The 23172-nt window shown below is 39.4% G+C and overlaps 1 protein-coding gene across 50 annotated transcripts in view; it reads right to left on the reverse strand.

Moving 5' to 3' along the window:
• ANK2 (ankyrin 2) overlaps positions 1 to 23172 on the reverse strand; it is a 355697-nt gene that overhangs the window by 122645 nt on the left and 209880 nt on the right. For 48 of the 50 annotated variants that reach the window (XM_040584986.1, XM_040584977.1, XM_040585216.1 and 45 more), the window contains 5 exons: positions 21789 to 21887; positions 20339 to 20437; positions 4760 to 4858; positions 564 to 749; positions 63 to 86 (listed from right to left, as the gene is read on the reverse strand). In XM_040584986.1, coding sequence (XP_040440920.1) covers positions 63 to 86; positions 564 to 749; positions 4760 to 4858; positions 20339 to 20437; positions 21789 to 21887 — 507 coding nt within the window. The remainder of the gene's footprint in view (positions 1 to 62; positions 87 to 563; positions 750 to 4759; positions 4859 to 20338; positions 20438 to 21788; positions 21888 to 23172) is intronic. The other 2 variants (XM_040585226.1, XM_040584829.1) reach the window with 1 other exon arrangement.

Below are 23172 nucleotides of genomic sequence, written 5' to 3' on the forward strand. Positions count from 1 at the left end.
ATTGCCACAGAGAAGAGAAAATAATTATAAATAACAGAAAGAAAAATTTTTGATCTCGGTACCTCAGTCGTCCTATTCACCATCATCTGATGCAGCATGGTTTGGGAAAAAGAGGAACAATATTAAAGACTAGCCGCAAAACGAAGAACTATGTTGCTTTTTGAAATGAATTATGCTGTTAATTATGGGAAAAGCCATTCAAGCATGCATTAACTTTAAATACAACCTATCTTCCCATGGGCAATAAACCAGTATCCTATTTAATAGGGAAGCAGTGATTCTGCTTCCATTCCAGTGTCTTCTCGTTTACAAATAATGAGAGAAAGCTGGTTACCAAAGAAATGGGAGGCATAACTGAAAAGCAGAAAAATGAGTAGTTTGTAATTACTGTGTAGCTGAATGCTGCAAAAGTAGATCTATTACTGGTGATACTGGTCGAGCAACTTGTCTTTCCCCATGGAAGAATTTACCTTTAACCATTAAGAGGAAGGAAGTACAGCTTGTTGCCCATCGGCACTCAGCCGCGTGGCTACCCTGTTACCTCTATGGCAACATCTTGTTACCTTGGACTGCACATCAGCATTATGGTCATTCTGCAGTAAGAGCGCTGCCGATTTGGTGTCGTCCTTTCTGGCGGCAATGTGCAGAGCTGGTAATCTCACTTTCCCCTTGGTGTCATTTTCCAGGAGGATGGCCACTGCCTGGTTGTGTCCTTGTTGCAGTGCAACAGCTAAAGGAGTGAAACCGTCCTGGTAGAGGAAAACAAGGTATGCTCAGTAAGCCGAAGGATGTACAGCTTCAGTGGTTTGCACAGCACCATTCACACATGGAGAAGTTTGATAAGCATGTTACCAGTGGTTTTCTACCTCTGCACCACCATCTCCAGTGAAATGACATTGGAGGCACAACATTTTAACCCAGATATGATTTCAAACATGTCAGAAGCACATTTTTTCCATTACAAAGTAGTCTTTTTTGAAGTCAAGTACAAGCAAAGGATCATTCTACAGTATCTCTCTTAATTGTTTCTCACCTTAAAATGAGACACAGAGCATATCTTTAGCAATATTTTGGTAAGGATTAGTGAGCACTGAACAAAGTAGATGTGAAAAACATACAGGAAACCTGCTTCTGAATATTTCATGTCTTCATATATCTTTGGATGCATTGCTGCTGTTTCCCATTCTAAATTACACATGGACTACGACTCAAGAAAGCCAAATCATGAGTATGAATTTATTGTAATTTGAAGGAAGAAAACATTAGATGGTTTTTCCAAAAAGTACAAATAGAGTCAGAAAAATCTTTCTGCTTTTCATTCATTCATTCATGCTTTGCTTTTAAATTATTTTTAAATTGCCTCTCTCCTCCACACATGACCTGGATTGTCAATGCTTTAAAATGCATCACATGATCATAAACTGCTACCTCATCTGAAGTACTGCCTGCTCCCTTTTTTCTATCAAACTGATTCTAGCTTGCCTTGCACGCCGCCCAAGCACATAAATGCTGTAGCCACATGCTAGATTGGAGCTAAGTGGAACCAGGAGGAACAGAGCCTGTGACTGGAGATATGGTGAATAGCAACAGAAGGGAAGGGAATAAATACAACAGGGTCTTCTGGGTCTAGGTCAGAAGGAACAACCAAGAGTAACAGGCATAGGAACGAGACAGAATTGAGTTGGACTAGGAATATGGAAAGATGATAAAATAATAAAGGATGTGTTAGGAAGGAATGAGAGCTAACATATGCTGAAAGAAACATCTGAGGAATTGCCCAAGCAATTTTTCCCCTTAGTAATCAAATAGCATTCACTCCCCTTTGCGTAGAACTGTGAGTAGGTGCGTTGTAACAGCGATACTGCTATGGTTTCTTTCTGTAATAGAGATTAAATTCTGTACAGTGAATTAAAAAAGGGTGAACAGCTGATGAAACAGCTGAACTGTAAAGATAATTCCGAGATTGAGGCTACATTAGGTGTTGAAATGGCTTAATGCATTTGCCTTTCGCCTCTGGGAACATGAGAACAAATCCTGGATTAGAGGCCCTGTGAAACTGAGCTCATCCTTACTCTCATTTTGTATATGTATGTATATAAGTGTTTGAGGAAACAAAATATATCTAAAGGCAGCACAAGTTTCAAAGCTTCAAAGACAAGATCATCCATTTGATTTGCACCACTATCTTCTATCCTTCTCTAAAAGGACACCACTCTTTCTGCATTCCCTCTCCTATTGCTTCTGGAAAGCACGCTGACCAGAGCTCGGAGAAAGCATTTTTCTTCCCCACTGCCCCACAGGAGGACAGCCAACCTTTGATGCCAGACTGAAGGTCCTTCTCCATGTGTTTTGGTGGCATCCTCACTTCAGGCTGCCATCCCACCTTATTTAATGTACCATTTCTTTACTCTGTGAGACTAACTCTGCACATGTGACAGCAGATGGTGGCTTGGGCCATCCTTCAGTAACACTCAAATCACTGAAACCATCACTTCAGCAAGACCTGAAACCAAAACTTTATCTAGTTAAGCAATAAGTGGGTAGACAGCCTTTACTTTCCAAGCTACAAAGGTAAAAACTGACCTTTCTGATGGCAGAAGACAGTTAGACTTGGGTTGAGTGGGGGGCATTTGATTATTTTTTTTTCTCCCTCCCTTTTTTTAAAAAAAAAAATATAAATCAGACTATAACTGTGAGTTCCAGCGATGCCTGGATGTCTGCATTCAAGCAGAGGAAGCGTTAATTATAACCATCTCAGCCTCACAGTTCCTGTAAACCAATGAATCGATTTCCAGTGCCCCTGATCATCACAGCTGGTAAAAGTCACTGGGAGAAAGGCTCAAGCAGGTGACTGTGGGCTGTAGCTGGGCTGGGCTCCTGCAGAACCACAGCTCCACTCGGCTCCTTCACACAGAGTGTGTTTCTGCGACGTTGCCTGGCAATCACATGGGATTTCATATTTCAGAAAGCTGACATGTAATGTGATCACCATATATGCGGGCCACAAGAGGATTATTTTAGGAGCTGTCATCAAATGGTACAGTATCCAATGAAAGAAGGGACAGGAAAGCAGCTGTTAACACTAGCAGTTTGGTTTAAAGGAGAGTGAGCATAAATGCACCATCATTTCACATTCATGTGTCTCTGAATCCAGAAAACAAACTAGGGAAAAGTAATAAACACAAGCAAAAGCTCTAACAGGAGAGGAACTTTCCTATTACTACTTCACATGGCACATCCATATCCACAGGACAAAGATGAAACCAACACACTTTGCAGCACAGAGCCTGTTCACTCATCCCCTTGACTTGGAATAGAAGAATGTCCATCAGGAAGAGAACAAGAAGAGGAAACACAATGAGCACAATCCTCACGACCTACGAGTTTTCCTGCATTGCCCTTAAATCCTCCCATTTGCAGATGGAAGTTCTTACGATTCAGTTCCTCCTGAGATGGAGTCTTGTCTCTCTTACTTTGGTGCCCGCCCTGCTTGCACTGAAGTTACTGCAGGTTAACAGCATGACACTTAAATCCAGAACTTAGCAATTAATACCATCCTCCTGTGTATTTATACCCACATGGTCCGGCAGTAGAGATAAAGTGTCCGAGGAGAAACCAGCACACTGCCTGCTGAGCTCACTGATGTGATCCTTGTTAGTAATTTCATTTCCAATTTACGCTAATGACAGATAATGATGAATATTCACAGGTTACACAAAGTCACAGACAAGCTTCAAAATCAGAGTAATTTCGCTGGTCAAGGAGGTCCAGCTGCCACTGCTCCTCCCTAGGGGAACAGGAGCCGGTGGTTGGAGTATGTGACCTCCTGAGGCCCCTTTTACCTGCATGGTTGTGTGAACCCAGCACCACAGAGAGCCCATCCCACTCATCTTTTCTGCACATCTGTGTGCTTGCCTGTTTCTCCCTCTTTCTTTCTATGCAGAAAATATTCTGAACTCATCTAACATCTCAAGACCCAATCTAAAAGGAAGCTTGTAAACCACAAACTGTTGATACTAATTGTTTTGATACCATTTTACACTATACATAGACACCCTTTTGGACACAGTCCTCATACCCCTAATTATGACATTCACATTATGTTCCACACACTTTTCAGCTGGCCAAGGAAGAAGCTGAAGCAATCCTCTAAACTACTTTCCCCGGAAGACCTCTTATAAGCCAAGAGTGGGATATATGTGCTATAATACTCTATTCACTGATTTTTGCCCAGATTTTACAGTGCAAATGAAAAAGCAGCACAAAGATAGCCCTGTCGCTCAGGTGATGGCACTCCTAGATGCTTGCGTTTTCATGGGCTTTGTAGGAGATGTAGATCTGTTCAAATGAAATGTTGTACCTCCCCACTTAGCCTATGATCGATTCATCGCACTCCCCTGGCAATACCACCTTGGCCTCCTGTAGCTTCTACAGCCTTAGGGACCTCTCTTCAAAGCCTCATTCATTTTTCAGAAAATTCTTCAGGAAGCTGATAGGAGAAAAGGGGAAAAACTGAAGATGAAAACCCTGAGCTCACTGAAGTCAGTGGAAATTTTGCTGTCAAATGAATCAGGCTGGATTTCATCCCTTGACTTTTCACCACTTTCAGAACAGTTCAGCTTTGTCTTCTGAACATGTAGAAAAAAATGGGTAAGATTCTCAAAATACTCCGTTTGAAAAATCTTCTGACTGTAAGCAATCTGAATATAAAGGCAAAGGAAAATAAGAGTGTGTGTAAAAAAAGAACAATGTACCTCACCTCAGTAGCTGTGCTTTGGTTGGCTCCATTCTCCAGGAGATACTTCACCACTTCAATGTGGTTCTCTTGAGCTGCCATATATAAAGGAGTAAAGCCATTCTAAGAAGAACACACAAGAAAATATTGTAATGAGGAAACGGAATATACCAACAATAAGAAAGCACAGATAAATACACCACTAAAAATGCATTTGTTTTTTAGCTGAAATGTTTTAAGTATGTAAGCAAAACAGCTTTGTATTTTTTAATACATTTTTGTATTTTAAATACGGTAATGTTTAACACTATTTAAACCCACAAAACTCTACATGCTTTCACACTCATTTTCTTTCGATGTATATTTTAGGGAAGCAACGAACACACTAATTATTAATACAGCTATTCCTTGCTGATAATGCTTGGGGACTGTGAAGCTGGCAATAAAGTTTTATGAAAGCTGACAGGAAAGCAAGATATTCCTTCATTTATTACATTAACTTAACCAAAGACATCATCCCCTGGAGACTACAAAGTCTATACCTCATGACAAGCTGAGTAGAGACGGCAAAGGCTTAACATACTACAAAAAAATCTGTAATGCATAAAACATTGCCAGTCATCAAACATAAAGGAACTCAACCTTGCAAAGCAACAACTGCATCTCTGTGCGTACAGAAAGCTCATCTATCATTTAATTATAAACATGCATTAAAATGTCCTAGAGTCCTTAGAAGAATCTGCTCTGGATAATAGAGTAACTCCAAAAAAATTTTTCCAAGTTAATCAAACTACAGGCAAATTCATTAGAAACCTAAGTCCTTTCTTCCCATTAAAATACTTTAATACAAACAATTTTAATTCGTTAGCTACAAAATCCGTATGAAAGAAAGGCATGGAAGTGAGTTGTCTGCCTGATTAATAACTTTCCTCAAAGAGTTTTTAAGATTATTTAAAAGGCCTTAGAAAAATCTTTAATATTCTGTAGATCACCGTGTAACATAATAGGACATAATCACCTATACCACTGAAAACATTCTTCTGTCTTGGAATGGCACTTGTAGCTAGAACATAAACCATAAACCAGACTTCAAATGTGCAATTTTATTATTTTTTTTAATCTTGCGTACTGTCACAATGAATGATAACCTTATGCATTTACAGAAGTGGTCAGAATTAATGCAAACACTGTGGTAACCAAGAACCTTGTTTCAGACAAGCCAATGTTATTCTTTCTAGCAAACTTGCTGTGGAAACATTCCAGTAATTTCCTAATGAAATGAAATCTCATTTTTCAGTCACTAGATAATACAGTTGATTGTAGAACTGATGACTTTACGACCTCCCTCTGTATTTACAAATGTGAAAGACTGCTCAGGAAATAAATATCATTTACGTTGAGTATATCATGATATAGTTCATATGTGTTGTAGCAAGTCTTTTAATACTGCTTTGCATAATATTCTGGCACTTCATCAACAGCCTTGGGACACATAAGTAAAAAATGGCACCCCGAGAACAGTTAACAGCAGTTCAATGCCAAAACTTTGGGATGGATTTCAAGTGGCTTTGCATAGGGGTCTGTCTTTGGCAGGTGTTATCCAACAGTCTTAGTAATGACTTGAAGGATGGAACAGTGCTCTTCTTACAGTTACAGACAGCACCAACAAGATGGTCTGCAAGTACACCACACAACAGGATCATAATTTGAAAGGTTCCTGTTACCCCAGAGAAGAGAGCTGAAAATGTAATCTGGTAAAGACAAATACACATTTTGCCAATTTTGCAGGAAAAACAACAGAGAATAACGAGTTAGAGAATTCTGCAGAAAAGGACCTGAAGGTCACAGTGGTCTGCCAGCGGGGCACTGGTCAATGAGCTCATTCTGCTGTAATAAAGATCGTTGTTGCATTGGTGTAAAAATATATGTCCCCAGGGAAGTTATTTTTCTTTGATAAAAGACTAGTAATTGGTGGTGCTCTGTCTGGAAAAGGAGAACTGGAGGAAAACAAGGCGACTGTCTTTAAAAAGGCGGGTAAAGGTCTGATCTCCATGTTTGTGATGACTAAAACAAATAGAAAAGGACACAGTTTGCTAAGGTTGCTGGAAAGAAAATTCAGGTTGGATATCAAGAAAAGCCTCTTAACAGTAAGGTCAGCCTGCACAGCGTTTTGATGGGCAGCTTCCCTCCTCCCAAACGACTGCTAAAATTAGGCAGCAAACTGGAAGCACAAACTGGGCAAAGGAGCCAGGCTCTCCCACGTCTGCCCTGGGGCTGGTCGGGGGCTCTGCTGGCCTCCTGGCTGCTCCTCAGGCAACTCTTTAACAGGGGGCAGAGGAGAGTTCTCATCACAGGATAAAATGAAGGAGCGCCGTTCAGTGTCATTAGGTAGGTGCAGAAATTGCCAGGGATAGGGACTGAACTGGCAGTGGGAATTATGAACAGATTGGTTTCTTCTTGATTGCACTTGTACAGCATAGGACAGAGAAAACCACAGGTAACAGAGCTGGCTCACTGTGTCAGTTTTCCTTCCCACTCCGGAAAGAAACAAAATGGCAATCTATTTGGAATAACTAATAGTAATTTTCCACCCGCCTCATCAGTATTTTAATATTAAAGTCTAACATAGCAATATTTTAAATTTTCATATGACAATTTTCAAGCCAGAGTAAATCAATTCACTTAAAAGCTCCGAAGAATCTTTTTTTGTTATATTTTAATCAGTTCAAGTCCCTAGCTCTCAAACAGGATCAGGAAATAAATCCTGGATTAGGAGACCATAAACAATACATATATGACTTCATGATCATTTAGTACCAAGAAGTACTACGTATTTTTCCACACAGAGATCCAGAAGAGTGCCTGTTATATCAAGGATATCCTCCTCACATGCTATAATCATACCTGAAACTACAGCAATCAGGGGTAAGGAAATTCTTGCACATAAAATCATAGCCTTTTTTTTTTTCCTTCAAGCTTTATTCATAGTTTGAAACTACTGTATCTATTCTTTTAAAATCTGGCTTATTTTGGAAATTGCAACAGGATGCCAAGTTCTATACGCAAAACTGCTTATACCAGATACACTGAAAAAGCTTCCCCTGAATTTCTCCCCCTGGCAAGGACAAGCCTGATTTTTTCAGCTGGCAGGGTAAATTCTGCTTTCTCAGTGAAGATCTGGTTTCAGAGCTTTTAGTTGCAGTGTTCCTGACCTCAACACTTCTGGCTCTTGCCCAGAAAACTATTTTAGGATTACCAAGATCACAGCTCCCCTTGGCAGAGCTGTGCCCAGTGGGATTACCTGTTAGCCCAGCTGGAGGCTCTTCTTTCTCATTTGCCCAGTGGCCCCCAGGACTTCCTTCCACCCCTCCTCCCACCTTGCAGAGTTTCTATGATGTGTCTGTCTCTGCATCCTACACAGCAAGTTTCTGTCTCTCTCAACTGGTCCTGCAGTTAAATGAAAATGCCCACAACAAAAGCACATCTTTCCCTCTGTTTCCTTCACTTTTGTTAATCTAAAATCCCCTTCCCAGTTTCTCATTTTTCAGTTTCGAAGAGCTATATGCCAATACTTGGTTTCTCCTTTCTGTTTGTAGAGACATTTCAAAGCTCAAGATTGCAGATCTCTGCAAAGCGAAGTAAACATGTTTTCCCTAGATTTTTGTTTCACTACGCCAAAACGTCTTCTATGGAATCCACGACATTCTGGTTAATGATTCTCCATGGCCATATGGCAAAGGAGACTGACCTCTCCCCCTCCTCGTTTTAGCATGTGGGATGGGATACAGAGGGTTGACTGGGTCAGCGGTGGGGAATCTTTATTTCAATAAATTTTCCTTCAGCTTACAATATCATACTGTTTAAACACAGTCCAGAATTAAAGTAGAAGTGCTGACTGCAGCATATATATGTGACCTGGAAAAGGAGAAATGCACTTTATTTTGCTTTTTCTGAAAGCCCATCTGTATAATTATGTTATGTCTATATGTTTAGATTCTGTGCATCATCTGAAAAACAGAAATTAATTTTGTAATGATATATAACATTCATTTTCGAACAATGATTTCATCAGAGTATTTGTCATGAGAACAGAGTACACAGATTTCATTATCCTTACAAATGTATATTGCAAGATGTTTACTGCTACAACATGAAGTTATAATGAGAAATTAACGCTAAACAAATAGAGTATATTTTGTACTCCATTCTTTCTACTACATTCACTGATTTACTTGCTAATTTGAGAAAATTAGTAGCTCTCAATGATTCTTCAAGCTATTAATGCAAATTGGCAAGCCTATATATGACTCAGAATTTGTATCATTAAGTTTTGCCCAAGCCCTAATGAAGAACACAGTTTGAAGATGCAGGGGCATTATTAGAGCATTTAGAAAATCATACAAACAGTTATATAGCTTGGTTGAGCTTTATTTTGTGGCAGGCTTTCAAGGGACCATACTCTTTGTGTGCAGTACCAAATGATCAGAAGCGTGCATCTACCAAATTCTGGTTAGTAGCCGGTGCAACTGAATGACTAGCCTACCCATGCTTGTCCATGAAGATATGGCCTTCAGTGTCTATATACCTATATAATATCTATATATCTATCTATAGATACGTAGATAGATAGATAGCTAAATTCATACTGATAAGGAAAAGAAAGATAAATAAAGATATAGTATCTCTTCTCTTGGTTTGCCTCTTTTAAAATGACATACAGGAGTTAGCAACATATCCTGTGATTAAATAGCTAATGTAAACCCAAATGAACATACCTATTTTATTTTAAAGGTCTCCAGGAAGTGTTTAAGATGGTATTAGAAGACCACCAAGATTACTAGGGAAGACAACTGACATCTAATGCAATTGTCTACATACAGCAAATACTCATACCTACTTACTCTTCAAGACGTAATAACCAATCAGAAGGTCAACACAATCAGTAGATTGCCCAACCCAGGCCAGTTGTCTTTTCTGCCTCTCCACCTTACTGCACAGGGTTTTGGTTTGGCGTTTTGGTAGCTTTCTCCCACCCAGCACCAAGGAAACAAAAAAGTTATTTTCCAAAGGTCACAAATGAAAATCAAATTAACTAAGCTTTTTCTGCAACCTTTACTACAATTCTGCAACTGCACTTCTCAAGCAACATTCAGAGAAGATTCTGTGCACAAAACACCGCCCATATAAAAGCTCCATTTGCTCTGGGTCACTCTAGAGTTTCCTTCACAGGACCCAGCACTTGACGTAACCTAAGAGAAGCCTCTGTGAAATTGCTCTATCTTTCTTCCTGCACCGCCGCCTCTTTCTGCTCGTTAGAACTTAAACCAGCCCCAAAATCAGCAGATACTGGCACAATGGATGAGACAAGAATGAGACAAACTTAGATTACTCATGAAACAGCTCACACAGATTATAAAATCTTCTGATTTACGGTCAAATGTTAATATATCATTTTACATAGTAAGATCATGATCATTTCTGGGGCCTTTATGTTCAATAACCGTTTCAGGATTTTTTCTACTCTTCAGAACGTTACTCAGCTTCAACAAGAGCAGTAAGTACCTGATTTAAATCCTTATTCAGCAACATACAATTCGCCTCCCTGTTTTCCCCATTTTTCCACAGACATTAGCCTAAACCAGTGATACCTACATCTCACCTTAACAGTTAAAATAAGTCTGCCTTCACTCACTGTCTCCCTTTATGCCAACCTCCAGCAGCCTCCACAGCAGAGGCAATAACCACCCTAGAACGTCATGCAGGGAAGGAAAAGGACCAGAGGTGATGAGCACAAACTGAAACACAGGAGGGTCCCTATGAACATCAGGAAACATTTTTTTCCTGTGAGGGTGACCGAGCGCTGACAGAGGTTGCCCAGAGAGGTTGTGCAGTGGCCAGCCTTGGAGATGTTCAAAAGCCATCTGGATACAGCCTTGGGCAGCCTGCTGTAGGTGACCCTGCTTGAGCAGGGGCGTGGGACCAGATGACCTCCAGAGATGCCCTCCAACCTCAGCCGTTCTGTGATTTAGTGAAAAATCCTCTATCAATCCAAGCAAATAATTAATTTTAATCAGTGAAATATGAAGGTTACAAATAAATGCAACACTGCAAGCTAAATTAAGAACACACATCTTGATAGAATCAACAATATCACGATTCTGGGAATTTTGTTGTGCATTATGCTCTGAGCATTATTTTGAGCCAGTCTAAAAATAAACCCTTCATAAGAGGATTTTATCTTTAGCAGGAGAGATTCTCTGCCTAAAAGGGTGAATTAAGGATAGATCAAGGTATCTAATTTAACTTTTAAAGGTCTCTCTCTTTTAAAGGTCTCTTTCTCTTTTTTTTTTTGTTAGCTTACATCAACATCCAGAAGTTTTACATAGCGCTAGCTTTACCAGTTATTCACATTCCTCTTTTTATCCCATTAAAATAAATTTTCCATAAAACAACATATAATCCATATTCTTTTTCAAGAAAAAAATATCTCAGAAATATTTGGACTACTACATCTATATTTACAGTCAAGCAAATATGCAATTGTTAAATTTGTGAAGATATGCTAAAGGGAAATTCACAGCATTTAATTTTAAGTTGCCAAATTTAAGGTGCCTAAGGAGTCTTGTTTTGCCATACAGTCAAGGGAGAGTGGGCTACTCCAAAGAAAGATTGAGAATACTCAAATCAAAAGCCCATCTTCTTCAACTGACAGCTTAAGCAGCACGAAATTCAGAATGCAAAGGTGGATAGAAGGAAACTACCCTTCACTACATCTATGACTAAAGAGGATTAGAAATAATGTTTACTATCAGAACTGGAAGTCTTCATATTAACTGTACAATACTATATACGTTTTTTAAAAGTTCAGGGTTGGTTTTGGTTATTTTAGTAAACAACTAAATTTAAGCTGATGTATTTTGCCAGGCCTTCACAAGCTGAAAACAACTGAAACTGGAAAACTACTGTACTTCTTTCTCCAGTGAGTCAGATCAATAGTGTCAAGGTGACACGTAATGCTTGCATACTGCTTAATTTTACCTTTAAATGCTTTTTCATAAGAAGATCTATTTGTGTAAAATGTACCACTGTAATATTCAGAAGCCCATCTGATATTCATCTCTGTGTTGCCCTTGGGACCCTAGCAGGGAGTTTGATTCCACTTCAACCATAAGGAGAAGTGCTGAACCAACCCCAGTGCAAAAATCAAAATTATGCCTTTGAGAAAAATAATTCAATTCAAGATTCTTTCCTTCTTCTGAGAGAAGTGAACAGCTTCAGCTTCATGTCTGGCTCAGCCTTGAGAGACTGAAGCAGAAAGTGCACTCTCTTCCCTGCTTGTCCTCCTGCCCCTCCGACTGCACTGCTGTGATGCTGACAGCACCTTCACAGATGGAATTTTTGGTTTTTTTCCTATATCCACATTATGAGAAATAGAGATTCAGTAGAGAAACCTTTTGCATACATCAATAACCAGCTAAATTCAATACTGCGGATTTTGGGTATTGATGAAACCATCTTATGTTTTCTCACCAGATTCTTTCCCCCATGTCTCAAAATGAGCAGCACGTTAGTATACACTCATTTTCCTGGAATATCATTTCCTTTTATAGCAAAGCTGGAAGGTGCTAGTGAAAAGAATGACACACAGATCAGATGTAAGCATTTGGGAGCACAGAACTCTTCAATGTAAAGTGACACACCTGCAAGGGCACAGGAGAGCTCCTGGACTCTGACCTGTGGTAAAATTCCCCAACAAGTGTCAGCTAATCATTTAGGTGACAATCTTTACATTCATTGCAGGCAGTAGAGGCTGAGGCCAGCAAGGTCCTATGGGTTGTAAAGATTAAAGCTGCGAACAGCATTTAGGAAAAAGGCCAGAATTACTGGATTTAGGAAGGCTGCTGATTCTACTTTATTGAGCCAAACAGTTAAACAAACAAAACAATGAAAAAGTATTTACTTGTTTGAACTGACAGATCATAAAACTAATTTGTAATTAAAATTTTTAAAATGTAGCGACGCAGAAGCCTATACTGGCAACAACAGCCCTTCAACCATCTCACTAACTCTCTAGTAATATAAATAGTGTTTTCCACTTTGTACTCACACCACCGCAATAATTACAAAGCCTACGGATAAACAATGTTGCCTGGGTTTGTGATAAACCTGGTAAGTTCATTCATGGCGATCCCACAGAGACCCAACCACAGCACTATGCATACGGCACCTGCTGCCTCACCGTCACAAGAACGTCTCTCTTGAGATGTGTGTTTTACTATAAGTCACTTCCTAGCTCAGATGCCAAATTTAAAGAGCACAAACATTCTATTTCAGCAGCGTCAAATATCACAATTTTCTCTGCAAGAACAGCAAAGCAGCAACAGAGCCTGAAACACAGCCAGGCAGAAATCAAGATGTTCTGTGCCTTGGAAGTGTCGTTTTTACAAGGAGGGAACCTGCAACAGAAACTGAGCTGACGGAGAATAATGGGAAGATGATTGATTGGTCACGCACAAGGAAACACAGCCTTGGTACTGGGCATGGGTTAGGGCCCAAAAGCCCAGCCAGGGCAGAGTCTCACAGCTGAATTCTGAGCAGTCATCCAAAGCAGCATTTGGGTTTGCCTTTCAAACATAGTAAAGGAAAAGCAGCACTGAAAACAATTTATGTATATGGTTGAGGGGCTGGAAGGAAGACAATATTGCACTAAAATTATAAATAAAATGCTTGTATTTATTCAGTTGTGACTCAGTTATATCTACACTTGCATAAACATACACAGATAGCATTTCCACTGCCTGGTTCTTATCATCGAACTGCGTCATTACAGTGGGGCGCAATGTGGCATGTGCTGGTCTGGTGGGCCCCTATCCTCTCAGCTAGTCTGTTGGTTTACTGCAGTCTCCTACAGTTTATGCATTTTAAGAATAAATATTAGAGGCCATGTATCACATTATTAGCTGAAAAAACCCACTATTTGTTTAAATTAAAATCTTTCAACCCGGACCACTTGACCCTCTACAGCACTTCAACAGAGACTGCAAGTTAACAAAATAGACTAAGATGTATGCCGTGACTATTTTCAGTTTGTTTTCAGTCTTTGTTGGTTGAGATCCTGACACATTCAGTTATTTTATGGCTGCAGCTGGAATCCCAGAGACAAACACCAAAGTGGCTCAGTACCCTCCTTTGTTCTTCAAGAGCTCCTGATCTTCCAAGCAGCTTCTGAGAGAAAGTCAAGCAGTCACCAGATCACCATGCAGCTGCTACCATAAAGTGGGCATCCTCATTGGGTTATTTTTCCTTTAACTTTATGAATTATTTGGGGAAACGGGAAAGTTTCACATGAATGCATTGATATTAACAGTCGTTATCTCATGTTCACACTGTGTTATCCTGTAATTCTGTGTCAATCTAAGCACCACTTCAGTCTTGCATGCACAGGCATCCCACTGCACTCACGTGGCTGCCTGAGATCACACTTCAAGATCAAGGGTTGTTTATCATCAACTGGTAATCACTGTAACAGACAGGCAGCTGAAAACTGGACTAGTTTAAGACAGGATGAATAAATGTATCTGTTCTTTCGCTGTTCTTAATGTATTAATTTTGTTTACATCTCTCAAAATCCATATAATCCTCCAGAAGGCTTTTTTTTTCCCCCTCCAGTGAAGAGATAATGGGCCTGATCCTTTATTACATTAGCAATGATGAACTGCAGCTAAATGACTCCTCTTGATATACAGCAGCTAAAAATCTGGCTTTCTAAATACAGTGATATAAAAGCAGAAAGCCCAGTTAGTGGAATTAAAACCTTCTGTCATAATGGAGCAGCAAATACTCTGCGAAATATGCTCCATTCTGAAGGTAAGATTATCTTTACAAACCGTGGGGAGAGCAATCTCTGATAAAGCAAATCCTAGCGCATCCTGAGACAAGCTGATCACTTCTCTGAGAATCATCTAAATCCTCCCTTTGCATTTCTGGAAACACTGAATATGGACATTCAATGAGCTCTCTTACCGCTCCTTTTCGGGAAAGCATACTGAGGCTGGAAATGTAATGCTACACTAAGGACTGCTTCAATCTGATGAACAGTCTGGATAAGAATATTCTAGCAGCCATGGTAGCGTCTCCTACGTGTTGAAATAGGAAATGGTAACCATAACGGGGGCAAATTTAAACACAAATATTTCTTGGCTAATGTGTTTGCAATGAGCTTAGAGCAGGATATCGAGGAAAGGAAACCAGAGGGCTTTTAAATAACAAGATAAGCTTGGGGGAGGACCGATTTATCTAATCCTTGCTTTCTGTATCTGGGTCACTTTAAATAATCTGATGATTAAAAGGTAGCTCCTCCTTTTGTGAGGGCCCCTTAATGAAGCAGTGGTCAAAGCACAACCTTAGCAGCTAACAGGAAACACAGTCACAGAAATTTTAAAACTGAAGGGAATGATTTCTTTCTTAGGTGACTCCAGGATATGATGCATTCCCTTACAGTTACTGAACAGGAGTGAATTGTATTTCCTCATTTTGTTTTCTACTTTGCAGCTCTTTCTACCTCAATCACTTGACACATGTCATATCTCCTCATCCTAGGAGGTGCAACTCTTTGCATGAGGTTAACTTTTTTGATCTTGTTTGGAATGGATAAAGGTCAGGATGGCTCCATTCCATAAGACAGGCATGGCCAGAACAGCTCAGCATCATTGCAGCAGGGGACAGTCCACAGGTAGACTCTGTTATTAAGATTATTGCAGTTGGGGTTTCGTCACATTTGGCAGGCTCATGTTCCAGTAATCAGGCATCTCTGATGCCTACATGAGTCAGATGACACAATCTGACTTTAAGAGAAAGCAACAGAAACAGAGAGTAATTTATCAAAAGGGAAGGATTGGACTGACTAAATTGGGTGACGGTTCTTCCACCTGGGAAAAGATGATCAAAAACTGGCAAAAGAATTCCTAATACATCACAAAAGTAGACACTGATTGAGAAGAAGATCACAAAATGAATTACTGTTCTAATGCACAAGCAACAACTAAGAATAGGTTTGGGGTAAAGAAGCAATCCAGCTGTGAGAGGAGGGTACTGCTGGGCTCGGTGAAAGCGGGGGGGGGGGGGGGGGGGGGGGGGGGGGGGGTGATACAAGATATTTGTACTATCACTGAGTGCAGCTTGGTCAGATCTATGTGATCAAAAATCATGGTGAAATCAGGAGAGGAAACTGCAGAAACTGATTTTTTTATCTGACTATGCGTATCCAGATCTGCTTACCAAACTATGAGCAGAGTCAGCCAAGCGAAGGTTTTCTAGATACTCATTATATAAATAAATTCTCCAGGAATGCTTGTACCAAAAGGTGATTCTGAGCCAAACAACTGCACACTTGTCAAATTCTAGGTGGGGGTATGCCGAGAAAGGACTTCTAGATCTCTGGCCATTTCTGGGTGCACCCTCATTTCAGCATTTGCCTGAACATACTCAAGGAAGATGTCAGCTCTCAAATGATACGCATGCAAGTGAAAGTGGAGTCATTCAATTAGTAATCACTGTGCAATTAGGCTTTGTATCAAAATAGAAATTATTTTCTAAAAATAACAGTGGTGATGTATTAGCTCAAAAGGAACAGACATTTTAAAAGAGAAAGATGAACAAAATAACAGCTCTGAAGGCCAACGTGAAACTGAAGGGCAAAGCAAATTAATCTAATAGAAAAACAAAATCCATAAAATCAAAGCCCTGAACCTGAATGCTTAATAGTCTCAGATAGCACAGATGGGGTTTGTAATCTCAGTGGCTACAATGTTTTAAATAGCTTTTTCTGAGATAATTCTCTTATTTTGTTGTTGCAAGGAACTGGAAAATCGGTGTGGTGTTTCAGATGTCACTGGTGGTGAGTTCTGATAAAAGCCAGTGTTTTTATGCAATTTAATGGAGAAAAGGAAAGGAAAAACAATAAATTGAAAAGCTGAAGTTGAGAATACTCTTTTAGCTATCAGTTTATCCTCAGTGAAGAAATTTTGTCACTATGGCAAATTGTCATCACTGGAAATGTGAACGACCTTGACAGATACAGAGTTCATTAAGAGGAAGTTATGGAGCAACCTGAATAACTTCGCTGGCATTAAATCACTACCAACAAATGGCATTTAGCGGGGACCTAAAAAACATAAAGTGTGAAATAATAGAGATACCAAGGAGAGGATGTAATATACTCTCAATACCAACAACTGTTCATAAAAGATTTAAGAGCGACAATATAGCCTCTATTAAAAATGGAATTGAGAAAAAATATTAGAAAGAAAGTGAGCATTTCAATCATGAGTTCCCAGTTTTTACATTCAATTTTACCTTTAATTTCTATTTTTATTTGGCCTTCTCAATTAAGATCTTTCATGGTATAATTTTTTTCTCTCCACCTTTTCTTTTCATCAATGACATATTTCGTAACAAAATAACAGCATTTGAGCATTCAAGCATATTCTGTTCAGTCATTCTCTTTTCTTTTTTTCTACATAATGTCATTTTTTTTCTTTTTTTTCTTTTTTTTTTCTTTTTTTTTTTTTTTTTACCAGCTATAGTTAGGTATGCTTGAATCTTTCTGGATCTTTTATCATAAATCACGTCTCTATTCTTTACTAAATTTGAAGCTTCTTATTTTCTTCTTTGTTTTGGCTAACATTTATTTTTTATTACATACATGATTCTTGAGCATGTCAATGCAATCTTGAGCAGAAAGGCAGCATTCATTAACCTCATTCCATGCATGGAGCATAAAGAAACTACTTTTTTTTTATTTCATCTTCCAAGGGATGCCTCTGGCAAATCAGAATAAGAACCAAATTGTCAGGAGCCTGCTCAGAGCCCTGACTAAAACAAATACATCCTTTCCACCCATCACACAGGCAGCATATGTTCATTCATATTCAAATTACTAGCTACATGGGAACACATGTGTGAACGCTCACACACAAATAGTATTTGAAGCACTGAACACGTTCAGTAAGTATTACCCAAGTGCATTCAACATTTACCAAAAAGAAGACAGATCTAGGTAATGCGCCTGCCTCTCCGAGTGCAATCCTTTACTGCTGTGCTCGTGACAGTGCTGGACCAAGAAACCCCATGCCAGCGTGGTCCCTACAAAGGGACTCCATCCACAGCAAACGCCCCCTCAGCAGCAGCAGCAGCAGCAAGATCCTCTGAACATCTCCTCCTGCCTGAAGCAGCTATTATCCATCTCTTCTGGAAAAGCACAGCAGGCCAGGAAGACAGAACCCAAAGGCCCCCCCAGCTGGATCTCACTGCATTAAGGACTCACCCTCCCATTCAAGTCAACAGAACTTGCTTAATTAAGACAATATGGCACAAATCCAGGACATAGATATCACAGCAGTTTTAATTCATCCTGTCTGGAGGCAACCAGTGAGCAGTAATGGGGAAAAAACATTCTCTATCAGATTAATTCAATTAACTCAAGTGGCAAATGCCTGTTAACAGCTCTGCATACATTACAGAGAAGTTTAAGTGCTAAGAATAAAAGCGTTTAAAACTAGAATATTATATAAAATAATACCTGTGAAAACAATCTCCAATTCTGGTAGGATTTTTTTTTTTTTAAATTTAGAAAACATCATTTATTTCTCCAGCATAAGGAAAAGCCTTTATGAAGACTTTTTGAGGAAAGAAGTTATCATTTTTACAGTTATTTCTCTTACCATGTTCAAAATCCTAACATTAAAGATATTACTTTATCTTCTTGCACACACGAAAAGGCTGATAAATGTAGGAAGAAATCATCCAGTTAGGTCATTATGAAATGAGCTTGCTAAATTTTTGAGCAATGGAATTGCAACACTTCTTATCCTTCATGGAAGTAGAGCATGGGGAGGAATTGACCATCAGTTATCCTAAGAGAGCTCTTTAGCAGTCGCTTTGGGGCAAGAAGCATAATAAAGAAAATATTTTTAAAATCTTGGTGTCAGGCAGTTTAAAGACCTTTTCAATTTCTCTCTCTTGTCTTAAAATGTAATGAAGGTACAGACAGACCTATTAATTTTATAAACATATACATTTACCTCCTGCTCTCTGTTTACTCTACACAGTCCATCGTAAATTTGTAAGAGCAAACAGCAAAAAAACCCCTCTGGGTTCCAGTTTCCCAGGTCTGGGCAAGCAAGATGTGGAGCTAGCCAGACTTAGGATGGGCTCTGACTAATCAAAACCTTTTACAAACTTGTCTGTATTCCTTCAGGGAACGCACTACAGAAGAGGATTGAGAAAAGCATCTCACACAGACTCAGCTATGCTTCCTGAGACACCCTTCACCCATGCAGCTCCTACCAGCACTGGTAAATCAGATCACTCTCTTCTTGTTCTGCTCACGTATCCCAGCACGATTACGCTAAGGGCCATTATCTTGCCTATAGAAAGTAAGTGCTAGGGAAAATTAATTTGAAATTAATCAACCCCTGAAGCATGACTTGTTTTTCTCATCATCTTAGCTTACGCTGTTACTGCAAAAATTATATTTGTGGTCACTGAATGACGCACTAGGAGTCAATCTGAGCACTGTTGGTTAGCTTGATGATTTACTTTGAGAATGTCACAAGCTGACTAGGTGCTTCAGAAAGATGCGGGTTTTTTGTCATACACAGTTCTCATCTATACCATCTGTTCTTCACAGCTACAGACAGTTGCCATAGTTAAGGTAGCGTTTACAAACATTAATCAGACTTGATACATTGTTCCTAATCCTAAACAGAGGAAATAACAGGCATCTCCAGTATGCAACAGGATAATTTCATCAATTAATCTGTGGTGCTAATAGTGTGTCTGTTTGATAGGGCTGAGGAGATAGGGACAGTTAGCTCAGAAACACACCACCACCAAGCTGGTTTGCAGTCTGCTGTTCACCATGAGCCCAGCACATGCCATTTACAGCTCCGAAATCCCAGCAGGCAGGGAGCACCGCAGCCTCGCCCAAACCAGGGAGAGAACAACCGGTCATCGGTCGGGCTCTGCAACATCACCACGTCCTCTGGTATGTTTTGGAAGAGCAGACAAGCTTCGTGTCAGCAGAAATAACAGGTCTGTTTTTACAGTTTGTTTGCCCACCAGGATAAGGTGAATTTCCCCAATTCAAATGTACATTCCAAACTCTTGTTTTGAATTCTTTCTGATCACATAAAGAATGAGTTCGGAAGCCTGGAATAAGTTATATGCAAATTTTTAGCCAGCAAATTGACAAGCAATTGTATAAATCAAGTCTGAGAAATTACTTTCTTCATTACTGCTCAAAAAATGGAACTCAAACATACGATGCCGTATTTCTACACTTTGAAAAAATTCTGACACAGTTTATTAAAACATAACAGGACTGCCTCAAAGATTTCAATCAACAACAATGCAAGTTCCTGTATCACACAATGAGTATATAATGACTTCAATTTGTTACTTACCAGTGAATGCTACGTAAGCCTCAATTTGATTGATTTGCCAGGCTTGGATGTTTGGAATTACTGCCTAACTTCTCAGATCTATCTTATAAAAATCTCACCAAATAACTTCTAGAAGAGATAAGGGAAAATAGCATCATACCTGAGATTGTGCATTAATATTGGCTCCTTCCTTAACCAGAACTTTGACAACTTCAGCTTGTCCTGCTAAGGATGCGATGTGCAGGGCTGTATTCCCTTTCTGTTACAGGGAGGGAAAAAAATGAAAGACATTACCCTTCTTCAGGAATGATTTCAACCAGCCATTCTTTATAACATTCATTTTTTTCAGTACAATTTTACTTTACAGTTCCATGATGCTGCGTAAACATCAAGGGATAGAACTGGTAGTTGCAGCCATAAAGATTTCTTAAGTGGTTGTGTAACACAAACATCATAATATAACTTCTGAGTGAAATTATGGCATGGGACTGGGCCATGGGACAAACTTCCAGGTAAAGTTTAGTATGGGTGAACAGGTTTTTTCATTCAGGTCCGGGAACCATGCCCTGTGGAAGGTAGCTGAAATCCACAAGTCCTAAAATTCCCACTGCGTATCACATGTAAAATGAGATTCCCCTGTACAAGACCCAAAAGGAAGATCTAACTGTTAAGTAACGGAAACCAGCCTTTGAAACATAGAAGATAATATTTTTTTCTCTAATTGGTATAAAATTAAAACGCATCTTTTTGGAAGGCATTAGCTTTAAGTTAAGAGATGCACTGACAATAAAAATAATCTCTCACAAAACAGCAGCAGTGCAGCAGACCACTGCTTTTGTAAAAGCCTTGTACTTTTCTCAGGCCAATCTCTCATCTTGGGAGCAATATTTAAATGGCTTCATTAAAGAATCATAAATGTTCATAAAACCAAATGTTCAGTCCAAGCTGAGGATGAAGTGTTAACCTTGATGGAGGATCCTGTGCATCCAAAATCATAAAAAAGTAAGAGCGAGCTACAGGGACACAGTGGTGGTAACTAAATGCAAAGGCTGGGCACAGTCAAGCATTACATTGTTTGAGCCAACAAATCTGGCCCGTCACAAGGAATTTACCACCCACAGACAAATAACATACTGACTGAATGTTTTGGGAACACACATGTGCCTGCCTGTGGGAAAGGCTGAAGGCAAAGCAACTTATTATGCAGGTGTTTTTTCTATTGTGCTCTTGACTGAAAAGGCTCTGGATAGGAGTCAAAATACAGTCGGTTACCAGTTTTCACAGATCTGAAAAAATCTGCTGTTCTGAACTATATTCACTTTCTTTATGATGGGGACCTGTCATTGGAAATAATGAAAAAAATGGCATTACTAAAATCTTTTAATGCTTCCTCTGCTAACAGGTTGTACAAATAATAATCTTTCTTTCTTCATTTACTACCAATGAGCTTCAGCAAAGAACACAGACTCTCAGACCATAACAAAAAGAACAGTTTAAATATCAGGGATGTATTATTATCCTATTTTGTACTTTCATATTTTTTTCTACATTTCTCCCGTGTATTTGATGACTTGTTTTTCTGAATAAACTAACAGACGTGCATGAATTACCTTAGTGGCAGAATCCACAGAGGACCCTCTTTCCAATAATTCTTGTACCAGTCCCACATGGCCTTCCTTAGCTGCCAGGTGCAGGGCATTGAGTCCATTCTGTAAGCACAAAGGCCATATCAATTACAAGTATCAGTTCTGAAGATATACATTCCTACCGTAGCCTAGTATAAGAAGAAGATTAGTAGCTGAAATACTATTACATCCCGTAGCTGACTGTCTACATAAGTCAGATATTTTGGACTGGGCTATTTAAGCCAAGGCACTGTGTAACAAACATCTCCAATAACATTTTTCTCATAGCAACAAAGGCACCAAAACAAACCATATTTTGCAAGTATCCATAAGAGATTCCTTTCTTTTTGATAGTTTCTCTTTTCCCCAGACTAATACCTTGGGTATCTCCGTAAGCCCATTATTTCAGAATTGAAATGTGTATCTGCCTTCTTTTTACTGTAACCTTATCTAGCCCCAGCGGGGCATCACTAACACAGAGGAATCACAGGACTTAGCTGAATTTACACAGGATGTGTCTATTCAATCAGGATTATTCCAGGCTGATGTAGTTCTCCTGAACCCTGGACTCTCCTACTCTCCTCTGGGATAACTGGTTTCAAACAGAAAACCAAAAGCACAAGTAGACCAAAATGGTTGTGGGCTGCATGTGGCTTGCAAATGAAATTGATCCTTGGCTTAGTACCTCTGCTGGTTTGGTGAGCAAGTCTTCACTAAACCTTGACGCTTTATAACTCCATGAAAAAAGGAAAAGGTCATGAAATAAGAACTAGAATTTTCGCCTTCTCATATTAAATAGGAGCAGAATACTTCATCTCTTACAAATTCTAGCCATGGAAACTGCGTCTTCTTTCTTCCTAGTATTGCTATTCTACCCAAAGAAAAAAATATATAATGACAGTCTATTGTAGCTGAATTGCCAACCTATTTTTCACAACCCTATGGTATTTTCCCTGGTACATCAGGCAGGTGACAGGAACAGATACTGCCGCTGCCTTCAAGCATTCTCCTGTTTTCCATATTGCAAGCATCATAAGCAATACTCAGGTATTTGAGCAACTTGCAGCAAGTTAGCACTGTGTAATTTTCTTCACTTGTCTCTAAGCAGTTCACAGTCATTTAAATTGTGAAATAAACAAGCTGCTTTCTGGTCTTTTATTTGTCTGTCCACAGAGGCAGTTCAAGCTTGTAATTCCCAGTAGGATTTTAAAGCACTTAGCACTTCACAGGAGGCATTTCATGGGAGTGGGTCCAATGGCTGCAGGCACAGCAGCCCAAATGCATTTCTGAAGTAACTCCCTTTAATTCTACATACATGTAAGCAGCCCAGGCAGAGTTTTTAGTCAAATTCAGAAGTGAAACTATGAGC

Source organism: Falco naumanni, chromosome 1, assembly GCF_017639655.2.
Source record: "Falco naumanni isolate bFalNau1 chromosome 1, bFalNau1.pat, whole genome shotgun sequence".
NCBI classification, from domain to species: domain Eukaryota; kingdom Metazoa; phylum Chordata; class Aves; order Falconiformes; family Falconidae; genus Falco; species Falco naumanni.